The 22,690-nt window shown below is 42.7% G+C and overlaps 1 protein-coding gene across 2 annotated transcripts in view; it reads right to left on the reverse strand.

Moving 5' to 3' along the window:
• Positions 1-22,690, reverse strand: part of DTNBP1 (dystrobrevin binding protein 1) — a 147,568-nt gene that overhangs the window by 106,986 nt on the left and 17,892 nt on the right. The window contains exons 4-5 of one of the 2 annotated variants that reach the window (XM_062187339.1): positions 21,801-21,861; positions 13,428-13,560 (exon numbers count right to left, since the gene is read on the reverse strand). In XM_062187339.1, the coding sequence (XP_062043323.1) occupies positions 13,428-13,560; positions 21,801-21,861 (194 nt within the window). The remainder of the gene's footprint in view (positions 1-13,427; positions 13,561-21,800; positions 21,862-22,690) is intronic. The other variant, XM_062187340.1, reaches the window with a different exon arrangement.

The following is a 22,690-nucleotide window of genomic DNA, read 5'->3' on the forward strand; positions in this document are numbered from 1 at the left end:
CAATCCCTCATGTGCTGAAGCAGAGCCAGGTGGGCCCTAGAAATAGTTTCTAATATAACAGCTTTTAAAAAGTAATTATTTATTTATTTATTTGAAAGTCAGAGGTACACAGAGAAGGAGAGGCAAAGAGAGAGAGGTCTTCCATTCGCTTGTTCACTCCACAACTGGCTGCAACTGTGCCAATCTGAAGCCAGGAGCCAGGAGCTTCTTCTGGGTCTCCCACGCAGGTGCAGGGGCCCAAGGACTTGGACCATCTTCTATTGTTTTCCCAGGCCATAGCAGAGAGCTGGAATGGAAGAGGAGCAGCCGGGACTAGAACTGGTGCTCATATGGGATGCTGGCACTGCAGGCAGCGGCTTTACACTCTACACCACAGTGCCGGACTGAACAAGAAAATTCTAAGTGGGTGTTAGGATCACAGCTTGGCTGGACAAGCAGTGGGGTGGGGCTTTCCAATCTCACCCTCCACTTTCTAGAGAGCTGTGGGCCAGACTGTGTTGTCTTCCTCATCTTCCCAAAGTGTCTCTGGTTTGTGCTTTGATACAGGATAAAGCTGTTTTACCGAGAGAGAGAGAGAGAGAGAGAGAGAGAGAGAGAGAGAGAGAGAGAAAGGAGAGAGAGAGAGAAACATACTTACAGTAGATGGGAGGCACATGTCAGTGGCAACCCAACCCCACAGAGCTGAGGTGCTGTGGGCACTGGAAGGAGATGGGGAGGGGGGACAACAGAAAGCCCTGCAGGACAGCTCTCCTTTGTTGCACATGGCTGCCATCCAGTGGGGAAGGAGCAGGAAAGCAGGAAAGCAGGAGCAACTGGCAGTGCAGCCGTCCCCCAAACAGCTGCCAACACCCACACGATTCCTTCATCTACCTTCTGATCTTCATATGACTTTCTAAATTAGCTTTCGTCATGGTAGACTTCAAGCAACTCCTCAAATTTCAGCTTGTAATTGTGGCTTTTTTTAGGATGCAAAATTTTGACTGTCTTTCAATGATCTTTGTTTGAATCAAAGATCTCACGGATTCTAGATGCATCCACACTTCCTAGTATCTTAAATTTTAACCCTACTGAGCACCTGTGCTCGTAAAAACTCTCTTGTCTATTTAGTAGGGCTAAGGCTTACCAGCATGCGTGGTGGGGGAGGGGTGCAGATGAAATTTTACTGACAAGTGAAAATGTGATGACAAGCTGCTTAGCAGCTTTCTTCAGACATTTTAGGGGCAGGCGCTATGGCACGGAGGTTAAGCTACCTCTTGCAACACCAGCATCCCATATGGGAGTGCCAGTTCACATCTCAGCTACTCCACTTTCCATCCAGCTCCCTGTTACTGTGCATGGGAAGCAGCAGATGACAGCTCAAAGCGCTTGGGTCTCTAGCACCCACGTGGGAGAACCAAATGGAGTTCTTAGCTCTTGGCTTTGGCCTCGCCCAGCCCCAGCTGTTGTGGCCATTTGCAGAGTGAACCAGCCAACAGAAGACCTCTCCTTGTTTCCATCACACTCTGCCTTTCACATAAATAAATAAATATTTTTTAAAACAAGACATTTTAGGTTATGCTTTTTATCTTGATATAATCCTGTAAACTTCTAAGTCTAGACTGATAACGCAGTTCCTGTGTTTGGGGATGTACATTCAGGAACCACAAAAAACAGCCACCAGACAAGCACTGCATAAATGCCATCTGAGTGAACGATGGCCCTCATACATGAAGGTGGTCCCATAAGATTCTAACAGACTGGAAAGATTCCTATAGCCTAGTGACCCAGCAGCCAACATGACATTTTACTGCAATGCACGCTCACATGTTTGTGTGATGTAAACAGCACCACAGCATGCAATGCCAGTTGCATAAAACTACAGCACATGTGACTATGCACATAATACTTGGTAATGACCAGAACAGCCATATTATACTTTTGGTCATCATGTTAGAGTATATTCTACTTATAAATATGTTTTCTGTAGGGGCCAGCATTGCGACATAGTGGGTAAAGCCCCCACATGTGATGTGGGCATCCCATACAGGCATTGGTTCGTGGCCTGGCTGCTCCCCTTCTGATCCAGCTCCCTGCTAATTAATGGTCTGAGAAAAGCAGAGGAAGACGGCCCAAGCATTTGTGCCTCTGCTGCCTATGTGGGAGACCTGGAAGAAGCTCCTGGCTCCTGGCTTTGGCCTGGCCCTCTCCAGGCCACTACGGCCATCTAGAGAATAAACCAGTAGATGGAAGATCTCTCTGTCTCTAATTCTTTCAAATAAAAAAAAATAATAAATCTTTTAAAAAGCTTATTGGAAAATATCCTGGGGCCAGCACTGTGGGGCATTATGAGTGGGGCCGCCGACTGCACGTGGGTGCCGGTTCGAGTTCCTGCTGCTCCACTTGCGATCCAGCTCTCTGCTATGGCCAGGGAAGGCAGTGGAAGATGGCCCCAGTTCTTGGGCCTTTGCACCCACGTGGGAGACCTGGAAGAGGCTCCTGGCTCCTGGCTTTGGATTGGCACAGCTCCGGCATTGTGGTCATTTGGGGAGTGAACCAGCGGATGGAGGACCTCTCTCTCTCTCTCTCTTTCTCTGCCTCTCCTTCTCTCTCTGTTTAACTCTTTCAAATAAATAAATAAATCTTACCAAAAAAAAAAAAATCCTGTCATATGATCCTGATGTCTTGACCACGCTGAGAGGCCACACGCAGTGACTGACCCACACCATCTTGGTTTAAGTGTACTCTGTGATGTTTTCCCACAATGCATCAGCATAGCCCACTGCTAAGCAACACATGACTGGATATGTGACACTGGAATGCTTGAATGAAGGAATTTTCAAAACCTAAGTATTAATCATTGAACAATTACATCTAAGACGTCTAAGCATGTCAGTAAGTGTTACTTAAGAAGTTTATGTGGGGGAAACTGGCAAAGCCACACAGCAATATTTGCCATTTAGATGACATATTTTCATTATTTTATTCAGTGAAAAACTGCCTAGGAGATGGAGCCTAGGAGCTAGTACTAACAGCACTGGAGAAGAGATACTCAGCTCATTTGGTGATAACTAGTCTGACAGGGTCTTAAAGAGTACAAAAGATGATCATGGCTAATGGGATTATTTGAAAGGCGATTTTCACTTTGATTAGAGATAAGAACTAGAATAATTAAATTTAACCTAGAATCCACGTAACTCTAAGCTACTTGATTCCTTCAGCATCACACGTGCATACTGAGCACACACAGGACTGGTTAAAGAGAAGGGCTTTGAAGCCCACACTTGGAAACCCAGCCCTGCCCCTGACAGACGCGAGGCCATGCAATGGCGACCCCTGTGCAGAGGGCAGCAACATGCACCTGCACAGCGGCCAAGGGCATTCACTGAGCCGCACCACCTGAACCGAGCATGTGACTGTAAATAATTGATGGTTGAATATAAGAAAACATAGGCAGAAAAATTTACAAAGATTACATAAATTTTGTTCAAGTCATTTAAAACTAACAATTTTGCTTACTGGTAATGATCACAATGTAAACAAAATCTATGGATCTTATAGATTAAAATATGAATAAAATTATCACTATTCCTAATAAATTTATATACCATAAATTATATGGATGTTCTAGGCTATGTTTTCAGACTTAAGATCCCCTGAGGTGAGAGGAATGAAATGTCAAATGATTTTCATACAACGAAAGTAATGTCACAGAGTCAACAATTACTCTGTATTGGAAAATGCACACATTCTTTTACCTTTCATATTTTTATTTGGACAGGCAGCAATTTCCATTGAGATTCTAGCTCTGCTGGTTGACTACAGAGATATGAAGCTGGTCATTAGGCAAGCCAGTTAGTTTCTCATGGATAGATTCTGTTCTAGGCACAGCCTGTATTGCTGCCCTATTCACTCTTTTGCTAACAATGTCAGGACCATCAGGAAACGTGCCAGTGACCTAGTATCAATGTGAAACTCCAAGAGACAGAAGCAAACCAGACACCCTTCAGAAAAGAATACACCATCAGACCTGGGTGTTGAATGGGAAATTTCGAATAGAGAAGTCTCAGGGGAGGGGGCAGCAAGTGTTCAGCCTAAGCGGTGAAGACGCCTGTGTCCCACACCGGAGTGCTGGGTTGGGCACCCAGCTCCAGCTTCCTGCTAAAGTGCACCCTTGGAGGCAGCAGGGATGTAGGAGACCCTGCCACCCATGTGGGAGACCTGGATTGGGTCCCACCTCCTCGCTTCAGCCTGGTCCAGTCCTGGCCACTGCCTGCATCCGAAGTGAACCAGCAGATAGGACTGTTTTTTTTTTTTTTTTTTTTCTCTGTCTCTCTTTGCCTCTCAAATTTAAAAACAAAATAATAATAAATGCTCAAGATTGGCACTAGTCACTTTTGCTACCACTAAATTCATATTTACGTTCCCTCCTTTAAAAACCATCACAGCCTCCTGAATCGAGTTAAACTCTTTAACTTAGCACCAGGGACCCATGGCCCTCTGGCCACCTCTTCACATCTTGGCTGCTACTTTCTTTCACCTATTCTGCATGACAGCAATTCAGGACCACTCCCTATTCCAAGAGAACCATGCGCCCTCGTGTCCTTGCTTCCCAAGTTGCTGCTTACTCCGCTGCCCAGCTCCCCCTGTCTTTTCAGACTCATTCCAGAGCTGTTCTTCAGACCTTTGATCCTTACACAGGACTTATGTTCTGACAGAAGCTCTTTAAAAAAAAAAATTTTTATTTATTTATTTGAAAGCCAGAGGTTACAGAGAGAAGGAGAGGCAGAGACAGAGAGAGATATCTTCCATCAGCTGGTTCACTCTCCAATTGGCTGCAACAGCCAGAGCTGCACCAATCCAAAGCTTCCTCCAGGTCTCCCACGCAAGTGCAGGGGCCCAAAGAATTGGGCCATCTTCTATTGGTTTCCCAAGGCCATAGCAGAAAGCTGGATCAGAAGTGGAGCAGCCAGGACTCAAACCAGCACCCACAGAGGATGCTGGTACTGCAGGTGGCGGCTTTACCCACTCCACCTCAGCGCCAACCCCAACAAACAACTCTTGTATTCTGTCATCTCTCCCAGAAATCAGTAAGGGCCTTTTTTGTTTTCTTTAAAAAATGTCTTCCTTATTTTACTTATTTGAAAGAGTCAGAGAGAGAGAGAGAGAGAGAGAGAGAGAGAGAGAGAGGGAGGGAGGGAGGCAAGCAGGCAGGCAGACAGAGGGAGAACACCTATCTATTGGTTCACTCCAGTTACCTGTAACAGCCAAGGCTGGACCAGGCTTGAAGGCAGGAGAACAAACTCCATCCCACGTAGGTGGCAAGAACCCCAATAGTTAAGCTATCAATCATCTGCTCCCTTTCAGGGTGTGCTTTAGCAGGAAGTTAGAATCAGAAGCAGGGTTAGGACCAGAATCCAGGCACCTGATAAGGGATGCAGGTGTCTCAACTGGCGTCCTTATAGCTATGCTAAATGCCTGCCCCCAGCAAGGGTCTTAATGGTGAAGCCTGCATCATTCCATCTTTATACCCCTTTATACTGAGTCTCCTGAATTCAATAAAGAATGATTTCTGCTGACACAGCGATTCTATGACTCTTAAAATGAAAAATAACCAAGAAAACTAATCTATGACTCCCATATAATTTAAATATTAAGACATTGTGGGCCGGTGCCGTGGCTCACTAGGCTAATCCTCTGCCTGCGGCGCCAGCACACCGGGTTCTAGTCCCGGTTGGGGCGCCGGATTCTGTCCCGGTTGCTTCTTTCAGTCCAGCTCTCTGCTGTGGCCCGGGAGGGCAGTGGAGGATGGCCCAAGTCTCTGGGCCCTGCACCCGTATGGGAGACCAGGAGAAGCACCTGGCTCCTGGCTTCGGAACAGTGTGGCGCGCCGGCCACAACGCACAAGCCGTAGCGGCCACTTGGAACTTGAACCAACGGCAAAAGGAAGACCTTTCTCTTTCTCTCTCTCTCTCACTGTGTAACTCTGCCCGTCAAAGAAAATAAATAAAAAATAAATAAATAAATAAAAAGGCTTGTGTTATGGGGTGTAGCAGGTAAAGCCACCGCCTACTGAGCCAGCATTCCATATGGGTACAAGTTCAAGTCCTGGCTGCTCCACTTCTGATCCAGCTCTCTGCTGTGGCCTGGGAAAGCAGTAGATGATGGCCCAAGTTCTTGGGCCCCTGCACCCACATGGGAAAACCAAGAGGAAGCTCCTGGCTTTGGATCAGCCATTGCAGACAACTGAGGAGTAAACCAGCGGATGGGGACCTCCCCCTCTCTCTGCCTCTCCTTCTCTCTCTGTGTAACTCTTTCAAATAAATAAATTAATCTTTTTAAAAAAAAGACAATGTGCTAGATTTTGTAAAAGAATAGGTCAAACATGAGCAGACCTGAGAAAGCCCAGTAGACATTACATGTCAGCCCTGGCTGCACTGCCAGCAAGCAATGGAAAGTTTCCGTTTTCACTCTTAACAGATTTGAAATAAAACACAAAAGAAATGTATTGAAAAAAACTCTTCCTTTCTTATATTAAAAACTTTTTAAAAATTTCTTCAAATAATTAGAAGCACATATATGATATTATTCTGAGTATTCCATATTGAATTTAAACTGGCAGAAACTTAATTTCCCTATCACAGCCTGCACATTTCCTGTTACAAGCTGCACATATGAGTAATCTGGTAACCAACTTAGAATGCACGAACAGAAAGCCCTCGCTGGCCTCCGCGGACATAAATATACCTTACCAGGAAGCTCAAGCCCCACCATTTTGCCCGGCGTAACAACAGCATATGTCTCACTCAGTGATCAGCAGGAAAGATAGGTGGGAGTTTATCGTGAGAGCCATTTGGGAATGCCTGACAGCTGTGCAGGAAAGAGCTTCACAAATCTTTGTGGGAAGACTGTCCCAGAGGAAGGGCAATTCTGTTTGGAATTTTCCTTTGTGTCATTTGTTTCAAACACAGATCATCTGTAGTGTAGCCACTGATACATGAAAAACACAGCAGCACTCTAAAATTAATTATCTCAGTGAGTTCTTCTCTAACAAAATAATTAGCTTCATGGAACAAAGGAATCTTGCTTCAAACTCTTGGGTCACAGAATCCCAGCTGTTAAAGGACTGTGATGCACTTCAAATGCTTGTGCTACACTTCTGTGTCGTAAGGAAATAAGGCATTGACAGTGTGGTAGTGCAGAAATGTTAGGAGAGGCATAACTTGTAAAAGCCACTACGTAGCAAATGAGATCCATGTAAGAGACCAGAAGGTGTCCATCCAAGAGAAGTCATGTGCCTCTAACTGGGTCTAATCTTAGCAAGTACCTGGCCAATAAAATAATCTAGTTCCTGAAGCACAAACTGCTGGGACAGCTCTCCTGTGAGCTGGCCTCTCAAATTCTGCACAGACCGTAAAACAATAACCTATCAGGAAAGGTCAGAACAAAAGCAGAGTACTCAGTTCATGGCAGCCATTTTCTTATCTCATTTGGTTAACTAAGAATTAACAGAATGTGTTCTAGATGAAGGTCATATAAGGTCATATAGGATAAACTAAGGGAAAATTCAGACAAGCCCTTGCTGGTTTTTGCACTTCAGTAAAGGGATAGGATTAGACTGCCCTCTAGTGGAAGTTTAAGAGAATTCAATCACTACAGTACTTTTCTAACATTGCAATTTTTGTAAGAAACACATTGCTTCAGAGAGTACACAGAATCTGGGTACAAGTGTCCCTTCACCCCTACACACCATCTATGGATGTGCAGAACACTTCCCTGTGCATCTCCTGCTGTGGCTTTGCGTTCTCAACTGTTTTGCAGCACAAGCTAAATTGCCCAGCACCCATCACAGAGCAATGGTTTTGTAAAGCCACAAATCCTAGAGAACCCCAGTAGAAAGCCAGCATCTTGATGGCAGTTGCCTGGCCTTGCTTACTGCTGCCTCTCAGACCCATGAACAGCGCAGGGTCATCCACAGCACATGTCTAATGCATATGCTCAGTGTGCTAGGCGCTGTCTATTCATCCTCTCACCTCTCCCCCACCCACCCTGTGAGGCAGCTACACTCCTTCCTCTGCATTCTCAGGGCACTGGTCCGAAGACCACCACCTCCCCACCGTGGACACCAAATTCTATGGATGCTAGTCCTCCTATGTTAAGTGTGCAGTACTTATAAGATGGCATTGTATTTGTATATAACCTGCCCACATCCTCACATACTTTCAATCATCACTAGGTCGTATACATAATACTGTGTAAGTGCTCTAACAAGGAAAAAAATCTGCACGTTTAGCGCAGATGCTAATTTTTCTGAATATGTTTGATCCACAGTTGGTTGAATTGCAGATGTGGAACCCAAAATACAAAGGCTGACCGTACTCTGACTCATATTTTGCAAATGAAGAAGCTAGAACCTGGAGCAATTAAGACCCCTGCACAGGCAGGGCAGTTAGGAAGCTGAGGAATTGGGATCTGAGAGTTCATACCTCTTGTTTCCCAGTTTCCTACCTACCTTTAGCATTTCTTCTTAAATGACAACTCTTTCAATAACTATCAATGAAGGCAAGCTTTGGTAAGCCAGATGGGTCTTATTCCATAAAATACCAATATGAACGGATTAGCTGTTGTTACTCAACAATTCCTGAGGGGCCACATAACCAGGAGTCATATTTATTAAGCAGCAGGATAGCACAGCTAAAAGTATTAACAGAAGTCTAAGCTGAGGGTGGGTTCTGTGGCACACTGATTTAAGCTGCTTCTGAGAAGGCCTGCATTCCACTCAGAATGCCTGGTGGGAGTCCTGGCTGATCCACGCTTCCAATCCAGCTCCCTGCTAATGTACCCAGGAGGCGGCAGAAGATGGCCCAAATACTGGGGCTCCTGTCACCTAAACAGGAGGCCCGGATGGAGTTCCAGGCTCCTGGCCTTAGCCCAATTTGTTGTGGGCATTTAGGGAGTGAACCGCTATGAGCACTGGCTCTCTCTTCCCCTTCCCATCCTCCTCCTTTCAAATAAAGGCACTCTGCCTTTCAAATAAAAAGTCTTTCAAAGAAAAAAAGCCTTTCAAAATGAGTCTAAATTTCTCACATGATACTCTTTAATAAGGGCAAACTCCCTCCTCTCCCACCTCCCAGACAACAAGGCAAGATCGACAGGGGTAAGCAGCCTAGAAAATGGAGAGACTGGATACATTAGATCTGACAGCCAGCAGATAAAAAGTTCAAAGAAGTTAGAGTTAGTTACAATTTTCTTCTAAGGTGCTTTTTATTTGTTGTTACTGTTTGGCTATTTGAGCTTTGTAATATAAGATCAAGGTATTGATGTGATGATAGGAGATATTTTGAGGCTATCAGAGAGGGAGAGAATATGAAAATGAATCCATAGGATACAAATGAACATTTAAAACACTCGGTGCTTCCAGTATCTAAGAATGATGCATAACCTCAGTAAAAAGAATGCCTCCAGGGCACTGATACAGATACCTTTATGAAACCTACCCCACAGGATAAAGAATACCAGCACTGACTCCATGGAGCTTAAGCTGTCTACCTGTATGTCCCACAGTTTCAACACAACCATGGGTTCATTGAGAATTTTGAATTGGACCTTCCACAGTCATTCATTATTATGCATAAACATCAAGCAAATAACAGCTATAGATGAAGCCCAAAGGTAGCATGTATTTCAAATGCTAAAGAATAATGCAGACTGGTAATATGTACAAAAATCAACCATCTAGATTCTGCTTGTCTCTCTGAAGCAAACTAGACGAACTCTCCAGAGTCCACAGTTAGATGTAAGTTAGACATGTTAGACCTCAGTCCATAAGTTGGATATAGACTAGGGAGAACAAACAATTCAAATCTTTAGAAGTGACTGCCCAGACAGGATTTCAGAGTCCTTTAGCTTAAATTCACCTTTAGTGACAGATGTTCCTAGAGGACAGAGAACTCCAGTAGGCAATGGGAACCTGACCGATTGCTGACAAAGCCACAGTGCAGCTACTGATGACTACAACCATGTGTCATTAAACACCAACTGTTCTCAGGATGCTAGAATCCTGACTCAGAATGAAAATGGAGTATTTTGAGAAAGAATTAAGTAGATTGCATTTTTTAAATAGTATTAGCTATGAACAGTAAGAATTGTGGCAGAAAAGCACTCAGTCAGTAAAGTGGCATCAGAAAACAAGTAGGAACCAGCCTGTGATGCAGCAAGTTAAGCCTACACCTGCACCCATGCAGCTGTAGTCCTGGCTGCCCCACGTCCAATCCAGCTCCCTGCTAATGCGCCAGGGAAAGCAGTGGAAGATGCCTGATTGTCTGGGTCCCTGACACCCATTGGGAGACCCAGATATAGAACTTGGCTCCTAGCTCGGTCTGGCCCAGCTCTGCCCAGTGCAGTCATTTGGGGAGTAAATCAGCAGACGGAAGATGTCTCCCTGTCTCTCCTTTTCTCTATCATTCTGCCCTTCAACTAAATCTTTAAAAAAAGAACACGTAGCTATAAACAACTCACTCTCAGCTGGTGGGAGGAAAGAGAGAGGTCGTCAGAGCAGAGCATCTGCAAAGAATAGCACAACTAAATCATGTGACGCAGAGCTAAACACTAACAAGTTACGAAGAAAATCCCAAGTATCTCGAGGGTTATTTTCTTAGTCACCTGAGGCTTGAGAAGAACCATCACCATACCCACGAGAGGGAAACAAGGCAAAGGGAAACCAGTCTTCCAGTCCTCCCAAGCCGCGGAACCTCTTTTCCTCACTCCACTTCAGAAACAACAAAAGCCCACCCCAAGAAGGCAAGTTAACAGCCAGGACCTTGAAGAACTGTTAATCCCAGCATCGCATCCCTCACCGAGGAGGTCATCCCTGTGCTGGGGATCCTGGGCATGCACCCAATTAACTGTGTGATCCTGGGCAAGGCACAACCTTGCCACACCTCAGTTTCTTTATCCAGTAAGTGGGGACAGTAAGTACTATTATAGGGTTCTTGCCAAGATTACAGGTAGCATTGTAAAGCAGCTAACAAATTGACTCGGTAGGTGCTGTAAAAGCTGGTATCAGCAATGGCTTGCCAAATACCATTGGTCTGCTCTGTTCACATACACAAAAACTTGTTTCATCATTTCCGAATTACTTGTTTTGTTTTTCAATCAAGTAATTTTAAACAACAGAAGGAGACGATGGAGTGTCCTTACCTTCTTACCTATAAGACTGGATCATATTATTAGCTCAAGTAGTTTATCTTCTGTATGGATAGCTCCTACCTGCTATTTCACTGAGATCTTAAGTTTGCTTAGAAAACAGCGTTAAATAAAAATGCAGGAGGTCATTGTTTTGGACTAAATTTTTACAAAGGCCCCCAACAGATGAGGATAACAATCAAAATAGTCACTAGTGCTGAATTCCCATCCTTAAGCTGAAACTAAGCTGTTCTCCGCTCCTGCAAGAAATTCAGATTAGAGACATAATGGCTGAATTTCCCAAACAGGCTGTAATTAGCAGCATGATAATGGATCTTCCCCTGCTTTAATTGTTACACAAAAGACGGAACCTACAATAAACTGACATTACTGATCAGTTACTTTCCTACTGTTCTTTCTCATCTTACCTTTCAAGGAAATTAACTTTGAAATGACTAACTCTCATAGGGCCGGTGTTGTGCCATACCAGGTAAAGCTGCTGCCTTCGATGGCAGCACCCCCTGGGCACTAATTTGTATCCTGGCTGCTCCACTTCAGATCCAGCTCCCTGTGAGTGGCCTTGAAAAGGCAGCAGAAGATGGCCCAAGTGCTTGGGCCTCTGTTACCCATGTACGAGACCCTGAGGAGGCTCCTGGCTCCCAGCTTCAGCCTGGCCTAGCCCTGGCTCTTGCGGCCATCTAGGGAGTGAACCAGCAGATTAAAGATCGATCTCTCTCTCTCTCTCTCTTTCCTTACAACTCTTTCAAAAAATCAATCAATCTTTGAAGGAAAAAAAAAATGACCTGACCAACTCTGTTCTCTGTTTCTGCTTCCTTCAACTTTTCTGTACCTATAAAACCAACTCACTCTGCTCAGTCTTTTGGGATATATATATACATATATATAAAAGATTTATTTACTTATTTGAAAGGCAAAGTTACAGAAAGAGAGGGAGAAACAGAGAGAGATCATCCATCCATTACTTCACTCCCAGATGGCCGCAACGGGCCAGGCCGAAGCCGGGAGCCAGGAGCTTTGTCTGGGTCTCCCGCAGTGGTAGCAGAGGCCCAAGCACTAGAGCCATCTTCTATTGCTTTCCCCAGGCTATTAGCAGAGAGCTGGATCAGAAGTAGAGCAGATGGGACCTGAACTGGCATCCACATGGGATGCCGGCATTGCAAGCAGTACCTTTACCCGCTGCACCCACAACAAAAGCCTTATATGTTCTACTTATGGGGTGAAGTGCTGCCTGATTCTGGAATCAGAAATAAAGCTTATTAAGATATTTAAACAAAATTATTATAATTTTGTCCTTAAACACAGAGAGCCACAGTATTATCCTCAGATGCATCGCTGTAAAATAATAATTTTCTGAATATTAACCCAAGAAAAAAAGGATGCCATCATAGTCCATCCAAATGAGAACTATAAACACAAATTTCCACAAAGTATAAATTTAGCCAAACGAGTACACTCATTTAACTAGATTTGTTTGCTCCCTCATTAGTTTAAGGAAAAGAAAGAAAGAAAAAAAAAAACACTCTAAGACATCAAATTCAACCAGATCTTAACTTTAAAAGCAACCCCTACAGTCAGGACAGAGTCACCCTAATTCTTTTTATTTTTTTCACTTATATATTTTTTAAAGTTTCTATTAATTGAGAGGCAGAGAGAGAGAGAGAGAGAGAGAGAGAGAGAGGAATTTCCCATGTGCTGGATTACTCCCCACATGCCACTGCCCGAGCTGGACAGGGCCAAAGCTGGAGCCAGGAATGCAATCCGCGTCTCCCCCATGGGGGTAGGAACTCGACCACCTGAGCCATCACCCCATCTCCCACTTTGGCAGGAAACTGGAATCAGGATCCAGAGCCAGGACTTGATCCAGGCAGTCTGAAGTGGGAAGCGGGTGGGACACCCACCCGCTAGGCAAAATGGCCATTCCTACATTTATATCTTTCAACAAAGAGATGAACAGCACAAAAAATAGTCCCAAATCAAATTAAGAATTAAAAAAATAACATTCTGCTTCTTGAACTGAACTATGGTAGGAAAAGCACTGTATTTTAGAAATCACGTCTATACTTTAAATAATTCTCTCTCTAATCCTTGGTTAACGGGACTAGAATTAAACAGAACTCACTGTTTTTAAAAAATCCTGTTAACTAAGAATGTAATGTATTTTCAGAAAACTTTGAAATTACATCCAGCCCTGTTTCAAATTGTGTTCATCCCTGAAAGCGGTGTTTAGAAGCAAACATCACACTTACTGAGGCTGGCTGTCATGGATTCCAAGTCTGCTATCAAGCCCGGGAGCTGCTGCAGCTGCTCCTGCAACTCCACCAGGCTCGTCTTCTTCTTCTCCCAGTGAGCGGAGAGCATGACCACCTCGCTGTCCACCAGCTGCAACACGGAGGGGGAGGACAGAGTGAAACCAGACGGAAGACGTCACAGCTGCATGATGAGAAGTGGTCGAGGTCAGCATGGACACTCCCTCCACCCAGTGTGGATGACAGTGCGTTCTCAAGAAAATGAAGCTGTTTTCTTTTTAAGAAAAGAACCAACTTAATATTCAGTGCAGGAAACTCGAAATTACTGCTTATATCAGTGCATCTTAACCCAGAGAAAAGTTCACAAATGATCTTAGAAATCACATCTAAGTACACCCTGTTTATAAGGAAACCATGTATTTGGAAATCCAAACCCAAGGGGGAAAAAATAAAAAGTTACCACTAACAATCAAAAAGAAAACAAGCAAAAACAAAACCCAAACATAATTAAAGGGTGATTATTTGCTTTACAAAAGAATTCTTTTACTAGATAGTTCCCTAATGTGTTCAGAATATATTGAGTCAATATTCATTTACATGGGAACACTTCAAATAAGGAAGGTAAACAGTACTCATCAGAGAGTATGAAAGAATTGCTGAGACAACTCATCAGTTCTAGGAAAAGGAGGAAGTGATTTAAGTCAGCAAAGAAGGAGCTCAGGTGTACAGGAGTCCTAATAGCAGGGTTGTGAGATAGCCAGACCAGCCTGCAATAATTCTAACTATTTTCCCTCAGTACTATAAAGAAAATGACACACATCAGTTTGTCCCAGACAACTGTGTTTTTGGTCTTAACATGGTGGGCAGGGAATGATCTAGAGTAATACTCAGACAGAGCAAGAAGAGGTCATCTTTTGCAAACATCACCAATGGAGACCAAGACTGTGATAAAAATAAAGGTTGCAAAACACATTACAGAACAAAAGAAAATGGATTTGAATTTTTTTTATGTAAAATCACTGAGCTCAGTTACATTGTGTAAAAAAAATAAATAAATTAGATATCCCAAGATGAAGATTCTTCAAAAGTTAAAATCTGAATTCAACTGATTTTTTAAAAAGACTTTATTTATTTGAGGCAGAGTTAAAACAGAGAGAGGGAAAGACAGTCTTCTATCCACTGCTTCATTTACCAAATGACCGCAACGGCTGGATCTGGACCAATCCGAAGCCAGGAATCAGGAGCTTCTTCTGGGTCTCCCACATGGATGCAAGGCCCAAACACTTGAGCCATCTTCTACTACTTTCCCAGGCCATAAGCAGATAGCTGGATTGGAAGAAGTGCAGCCGGGATACCAACCAGCACCCATATGAGAAACCAGTGTCACAGGCAGAGGCTTAACCCACTATACCACAACGCCAGACCCTGATTTTTTTTTTTTTAAGATTTATTTATTTATTTGAAAGGCAGTTACAGAAAGAGAAGGAGAGACAAACAGAAAGATCTTCCATCCCCAATGGTTCACTACCCAAATGGCTACAATGGCCAGAGCTGGGCCAATCCAAAGCCAGAAGCCAGGAGCTTCTTCTGGGGTGTCAAGCACAGGTATAGAGGCCCAAGCACTTGTGCCACCCTCCACTGCTTTCCCAGGCACACTGGCAGGGAGCTGGGTCAGAGGTGGGACAGCCAGGATCCATATGGAGTGCCAGCACATCAGGCAGCAGCTTTACCTGCTACACCACAGAATCAGCCCCTCAGCGGATTCTTACTAAATCTCACTACAGTAAGAACGAGCTTTGGAGGAATGAAGACATCAAAGAAAGAAAATCACTTGCATATGGTGCTAGATTGTTTTGTTTCTACATTTAAGCTGCAACACTTCGTTATTTTTCAGCCTACACTGGGGCAAACCACAACACCTCTCACCTTCAAACCTCAATTGTACTAATTTGTGCACTTAAAAATGCATATTACAACAGGTCTTTACACAGTTCTCTGAAAGCAGCTTCGAAACACTGCACCATGCTAACAGATAACACTGTGATGCAACAAGGAAACTTAAATCTGAAGCCAGGATCTGTACCCATAAAAGCCATTTATAATTTCCAGTGGGCTCCTCTTAGCACTCATTATTCACTCCTGTTTCCGGCACTGGACACGCCATGGGAAGCAAAACGAAAAAGAAAAGTCCTGCCCTCTTGGGGTTTCTAATAGCACGTCTTAAAAATTCTCTTAGCTTCACATTCTAAATTCTAAAACAGAAAAAAATAATTCCTGTAAAGTAGGACTATCTTGAGAATAAATAATACATTTTGCCTGGTTCATGACGTATCTTCTGAAAAGTTTGTTAAATTATTCTCTGGTTATTTAGGTTACTAATTTTTAAAACCTAGAATAAATAATTTTTAGATATTAACCATCTCTTACTGAAAATTAAACTATAATGTAAAAAAGAACAGTTTAGCTCAAGCATCCACAACATGAAAATTATATTCTCCATATGTAATAACATGTAGAAAGACTATATCAGAAAGTACTAAAACATTATTTTTTTCATAGTGTTTATTTATTTGAAAGGCAGAGAAAAAAGAGACAGAGAGACTGATCTTCCATCCACTGTCACTCACCACAAGCATCCAGCAACAACCAGGGCTTGGCCAGGCTTGAAGCCAAAGAGCCCAGAATTCAATCCAGGTTTCCAACATGGGTGGCAGGACCCAAATACTTGAACCATCACCTGCTGCCTCCCAGGGTGCATGATAGAGGGAAGATGGATCACAAGCAGAGTTGGGGCTTGAACTCAGAAACTCCAATATGGGATGTAGGCAACCCAAGCAGTGTCTTAACCACTACACCAAACTCCTGCCTGTCATTTTAGTTTTTTAAAAATGGAGGATTCTTAGAAGTCATTCTCAATAATTATACAATATTAAAATATTTTGAGCATCTTCTATATGACAGAACCTGTACAAAGCAACTTACATATATTATCTCATTTGAACCGCACAACTGCTCCTGTAAACAAAGCAGTGTTATCATCTCCATTTTAAAGATGAAAATACTGAGATGTAGTGAAGCTGAGTCACTTTCTCATTGTCCACATGGACCTAGAATTAATCCCAGGGACTGTGACAGCAAGCTCATGCCCTTAATCTAGAGACACGGGACTGTGTTAGGGGTATGTGAAAGGAAGAAAAAATTCAGCAAAAGGAAGGGCTTTGAAAAACTGCACTGTTGTCTACTAGCTGTATCAAGTGCAATTTTTACTTAAAAATACTCATAAACTATCTCTACAAGTTCAGTTTTTCCACCTATAAGTAAACAATTCTGAATAAATCCAGACTCAACACCAGGACATCAGGTTTAAGGAGAAGACAAATCCTTAGTGCTTTATTCCAAAATTCATTCAGATGAACGCTGATGTTAGGAGAATGAAGATAAGGAGGAACACCACTGATTTATAATGAAATTTAAACAGGGCCTCACTTCTATAAAACTCAACAGTTCAGAGTCAGAGAGAATACATCGTCTCATTACATTTCCAAACAGCTGTGCAGAGTAAGTGGTGCTACACCAGTGCACAAAGGATGAAACTAAGCCAGAGAGACTATGTTGCTTGCCCAGGGTAAAGCAGCATTGCAGCCAGAGGATTTCTGACTCCCGGTTCAGTTCAGTGTCCACCACTGGCACAGGAAATCAGCTGGGAAGGCAGAGTGAAAGTCTAATTCACCTGGCTTGCACCTCAAATTCCTAAACAAGACCATGAGTTCAATCTGAAAACAAGGAAATATCTTACAATAACAGGAACTAGAAGCAAAACACTGAAAATCTAACTTTAGAAAACTGCCCTCAGAATCATGTGTTTATTATCCTTGCTAAGGGAATGGGGAGTTGGAGAGCACTTGTTTAGAAAAAGACTGGACAACAAAGTTACCATTGACCACAGTTGTTTGCTTTATAAAATACTGCTCTGAATTTGGAAACTATGTAGTGAGTGAGTAGCTTTAAAGTAGATGAACAAACTATTCTGTTAAATAAGGCTGCATTGTCTGTATCTCCGGAAGCAGATGGTATTTGGTCAGAAGTCACCAAACACATAAACAGGTCTGACAAAATAAACCACTGAGGGGCTGGCATTGTGGCACAGTGAGTTAAGCCACTAACTGTGATGCCACATCCCATATTGGAGCAATGGTTTGAGCCCAACTAATCCACTACTGTCTTAGCTTCCTGCCAATGAGCCTGGGAAGACAGCAGAGGATGGCCCAAGGACTTGGGTTCCTGTCATCCATGTGGGAGACCGGGCTGGAGTTCCTGGCTCTTAGTTCCACCCTGGCTAAAACCTGTATGTTGTAAGCATTTGGGGAGTGAACCAGGGGGTGGAAGATCTCCACTTCTCTTCCTTTCTGTCACTCTGTCTTTCAAATAAATAAATCTTTAAAAACAAAAGATGATATGTGTAACAATATACATTTAGAGGAAGACATTTGGTCTAGCAGGTAAACCACTGTTTGGGAAGGTCAGAACCCACACTGGCGTGCCCACTCCCAATTCTAGATTCCTGCTAACGCACATCCTGGGAGGCAGTGGTGAAGGTTCAAGTAGTTGGGTCCCTGCCACCCACATGGGAGACCCAGACTGACTTCCCAGATCCCAGCTTCAGTGCGGCCCAGCTGCAGCCATTACAGACATTTGGGGAGTAAACTAAGAGATGGGTTTTCACTATTTTCACTGATAGTAACATAGCTATCGTCTCTCTTTTTTCAGTTAGTATTCATCTAGTCTATATTTTGCTTTCCAGTTTATATTCAATTTTCCTGTGTTCCAATATTGTAGATATGTTACTTGAAAATAGTTTATAGGGGGTGCTGTGGCGTAGTGGGCTAAGCCTTCACCCGCAGCACTGGCATCGCATACAGGTGCCAGCATCCCATATGGGTGCTATTCTAGTCTCAGATGCTCCTCTTCCGGTCCAGCTCCCTGCTATGGCCTGGGAAAGCAGTAGAAGATGGCCCAAGTGCTTGGGCCTCTGTACCTGCATGGGAGACACAGAAGAAGCTCCTGGCATCTGGCTCGTGGCTTCGGATCGGCTCGGCTCTGGCCACTGCAGCCATTTGGGAAGTGAACCAGCGGAAGGAAGACCTTTCTGTCACTCCTTCTGTCTGTAATCCTACCTCTCAAATAAATAAATAAAATCTTTTAAAAAAATACTTTGTAAATTAACTTATTTCTCCAAGTCTCACTATATGGCCTTTAGTGGGCAGGATTCATCTCTGTAATCGTTACGATTGCTGATGCTCAGATTTACTCTTACTATCCTAGTGTTTATTCTGCTCATTGCACTTCACCCCTCCCCCCAAGTTTCTCGTCTGGTTTGTTTGAATTGTTTTTCATTATTTTAGGTTTTTTTTTTTTTTTCTATTGGTTTGGAAGACAAATACTATTTCTATTCTTTAGTTGTTACACTTGAGGTTCTGCCCTCCACATTTAACTTACAAAATGTCAGAATAATCAGTAATCACACATTTCTTCCAACAAACTCTGACAACCTGTCTTCGAGCTTTCGTATGTTTTGTTATCCAGCATTACTGTTTCATTATTTTTAGGCCCATAAATTAGATTGTGGATATGCAGGCCGCTATTTGGATTCATCTACATTTACTATTTTCTCTGCTCACAATTCCTTCCTACATCTCAGATCAGCTTCCAAAACATTTTCTTTTTTTTCCTACAATACATTCTTTAGAAGTTTCTTTGCTGGAGGACGTTTGATGAAAAATTCTGTTTTGTCTGAGAATGTCTTACTTTTTTTCCAACTCTTGACAACAGCTGAGAAGTCTGGTGTGTGACTCATTTATTTATCTGTCTTTTCTCTACATTTGTTTTGAGATTCTTCTCGCCTTAGGGTTCTGCAGTTTCAATATGAGGTATCAAGGTGTGTATAATTCCTTACCCCGTTTGCTTATACTCTGGATCTAAGGATTCCTAGAACTCATTCACAGAAAACTTTCAGCCATTTATCTTAGTTCATTCTTCACCCTCCCTTTCTGGAATATTTATTAGATATCCTGGGCTGACTCACATGAAACTATAATTTTAATGATCAAAACTGCTCCCGTATGGTCCTCTCACTCGGCATAGGCTGAAGGCCTTTTATAACTATTCTCTCTCTGTTCACTCCTCTTTCATATTTTCCATTTTCTTAACTCAGATCCTTTCCAGGAAATTTCTTTGACTACCTCTTTTATTGCACAAATTCTTTCTTCAGCTATATGTATTTCTGCTAAGCATATCTTTTTAGTTTTTAATTTCAGTAGCTTTAAAATCATATTTGATACCATCTTACTCCTTATTCATTTCCAAGTCATTTTTCTCTTAAATAAATTTTATATACACCCTTTAATAGTCTATATCCAATAGTTCAATATCTAAAGGCCTCTGCAGGTCTAAAGCTTACTCTGGTTCTGATGACTCTTACAACTTTTGGTGGTTTATTTATTTATGTTTGCTAATATTTTGGAAGAAGGGAGTCTAAATTAATCCTAAGAGGCCTGGTTTAGATGGTGAACTTACAGTGTGTTTCTGTTGGGCATCAAAGACTACCACATCTCTAAACAGCACTCTGGCCTCAGAATCAGCCCTTAAGGCATTCAGATCTGGCTGAAGAGCCCATGAGAGTGTTTTAGGCATGGAAAGCCAAGAAACTCTGGCAACAAACAAACAAACAAACAACAACCTATATGAAAGATCTCTGTGAGTGAGATTCCAGTGGAAAGAACAGGTCATCAAAGAAGGAGGTACCTTTCTCTGAAGGGAGGAGAGAACTTCCACTTTGACTATGACCTTGTCTAAATAAGATCAGAGTTGGCGAACTCAAAAGGCCTCCATAGCCTTGGCAACTCATGACAAGAGCCTAGGGTGATTGCTGATGCCATAAACAAGAGTGTCCATTTGTTAAGTCAACAACAGGAGTCACTGTGCACTTACTCCTCATGTAGGATCTCTGTCCTAAATGTGCCGTACATTGTGATTTAACGCTATAATTAGTACTCAAACAGCATTTTACACTTTGTGTTTCGGTGTGGGTGCAAACTGTTGAAATCTTTACTTAATATATGCTAAACTGATCTTCTGTATATAAAGATAATTGAAAATGAATCTTGATGTGAATGGAATGGGAGAGGCAGTAGGAGATGGGAGGGTTGCGGGTGGGAGGGAAGTTATGGGGTGAAAAAGCCATTGTAACCCATAAGCTGTACTTTGGAAATTTATATTCATTAAATAAAAGTTAAAAAAAAAAAAAGACTCTCACATCTTATTTTAAGGGTTCTTTGGTCATTCAGGAAGTTTAACTTAGAACCCCATATACACATCAGCCTAAGGCCATGGTAACAAATTCAAAAGCAGACTATGCCAAATTATTATGAAGACAGACAGGATTTCCTGTTGACTCCTTGTACCAACAGGTACATTTTGTTTCCTACCTTAACTTCTCACCAGAGGGTATAGGCACTTCAAAGGCCAAACAGCTTTCTGCAAAAGTCTCAGATTCAGTTCCCCACACAAAGTCTCCTATCTCCATAAAGCTCCAAAAATCTTTTTAGTATTTAAGACTAGTGTTCATGTTCTATTTTGCTTTTTTAAACCACTCTGATTTCGGTTCCTTATTCTTCTTTTTTTCCTCCTTTTGGTCTTTTAGTTTTCCCTTAATTTTGTGAGCCTGATGCATCTTAAAGAACATTTTAAAAATATGTTCAGCATTTAAGTGCTTTATAGCTAGAGTTTTTTTGATATATCTAGCCAATTAAAAAAATGGTTAAGAAAATCAGTTTAAATTAGTTACAAGTCAAAACCACAGAAATGTTTTTAGAAATATGTCAGTAGAACAGAACCTTTGATCTTGGTTGACACAGCTGTAAGTATATTTATCAAGTTTTCAGTTGCTTTTGTTCAACATACAGTCTATACACAGTGTGTTTAAAAAGCTGAGGATGACTCCTGAAACTTGTTTTTATTTGTCAAGTAAAATAAAGATTTCAGGTACAAAGGACAAAGTTAAACTTTTGTACAAATAATAAGGCATTCTTAACTAGTGGGTAGGAAGAGATTACACCTTGCATTTTACAGATATAGTGGTGTCATCAGATTCAAATTCAAAGCATTCTACCTAGAGAATTCAAATATTTATCTGTCCTTGGAATAAAAGTTGTAAACTCTCTAGCCTAAGTAAATCATTCAGCTGAGAAATCCTAAAACTGTACTTAAGGAGTTTCATAATCTGCTACCAAATTCAGTGTCATGTATCCAACAAAACATGTTAATTTTTTAAAAACTAGCCTTTAACTTTTACTGTAAGATTAACCAACTCTTTACCTCGCCAGCATCTGCACATTCCTTGGCTCTTCTGTGAAGTGCTGCCCACGTATCTTCATACCTAAGAAATGTAAAAAATAATCTGAAATGCAAACTACATACTAAAAAGAAATATGACCTCAACATGAACCTTGGAGTCGAGGAAGAAAACTCTGACAATGATGGGGATACATTGCAAGGAAACAGAAGTCATCTTAAAGGGGTTTCCAAGAATAAATCTGTGACAATCTGAACAACAAAATAAATAATGGTAGTAACAGATAATAATTTCAAGAATAAAATAGGGGCTGGTGCTATGGCACAGTGGGTTAAAGCTCCGGCTTGCAGTGCCGGCATCCCATATGGGCGCTGGTTCTAGTCCCTGCTGCTCCACTTCTGATCCAGCTCTCTGCTATGGCCTGCAAAAGCAGTGGAAGATGGCCTAAGTCCTTGGGCCCCTGCATCCGTGTGGGAGACTCGGAAGAAGCTCTTGGCTCCTGGCTTCAGATCAGCTCAGCTCTGGCCATTGTGGTCATTTGGGGAGTGAGCCAGCAGATGGAAGACCTTTCTCTCTCTCTGGCTCTACCTCTCTCTGTAACTCTGTCTTTAAAATAAAGTAAATCTGCCGGCGCCGCGGCTCACTAGGCTAATCCTCCACCTTGCGGCGCCAGCACACCAGGTTCTAGTCCCGGTCGGGGCACCGATCCTGTCCCGGTTGCCCCCCTTCCAGGCCAGCTCTCTGCTGTGGCCAGGGAGTGCAGTGGAGGATGGCCCAAGTGCTTGGCCCTGCACCCGATGGGAGACCAGGAGAAGCACCTGGCTCCTGCCATCGGATTGGCACGGTGCGCCGGCCACAGCGCACCTACCGCGGCGACCATTGGAGGGTGAACCAATGGCAAAAGGAAGACCTT

This window comes from Lepus europaeus, chromosome 3 (genome assembly GCF_033115175.1).
Source record: "Lepus europaeus isolate LE1 chromosome 3, mLepTim1.pri, whole genome shotgun sequence".
NCBI classification, from domain to species: Eukaryota; Metazoa; Chordata; class Mammalia; order Lagomorpha; family Leporidae; genus Lepus; species Lepus europaeus.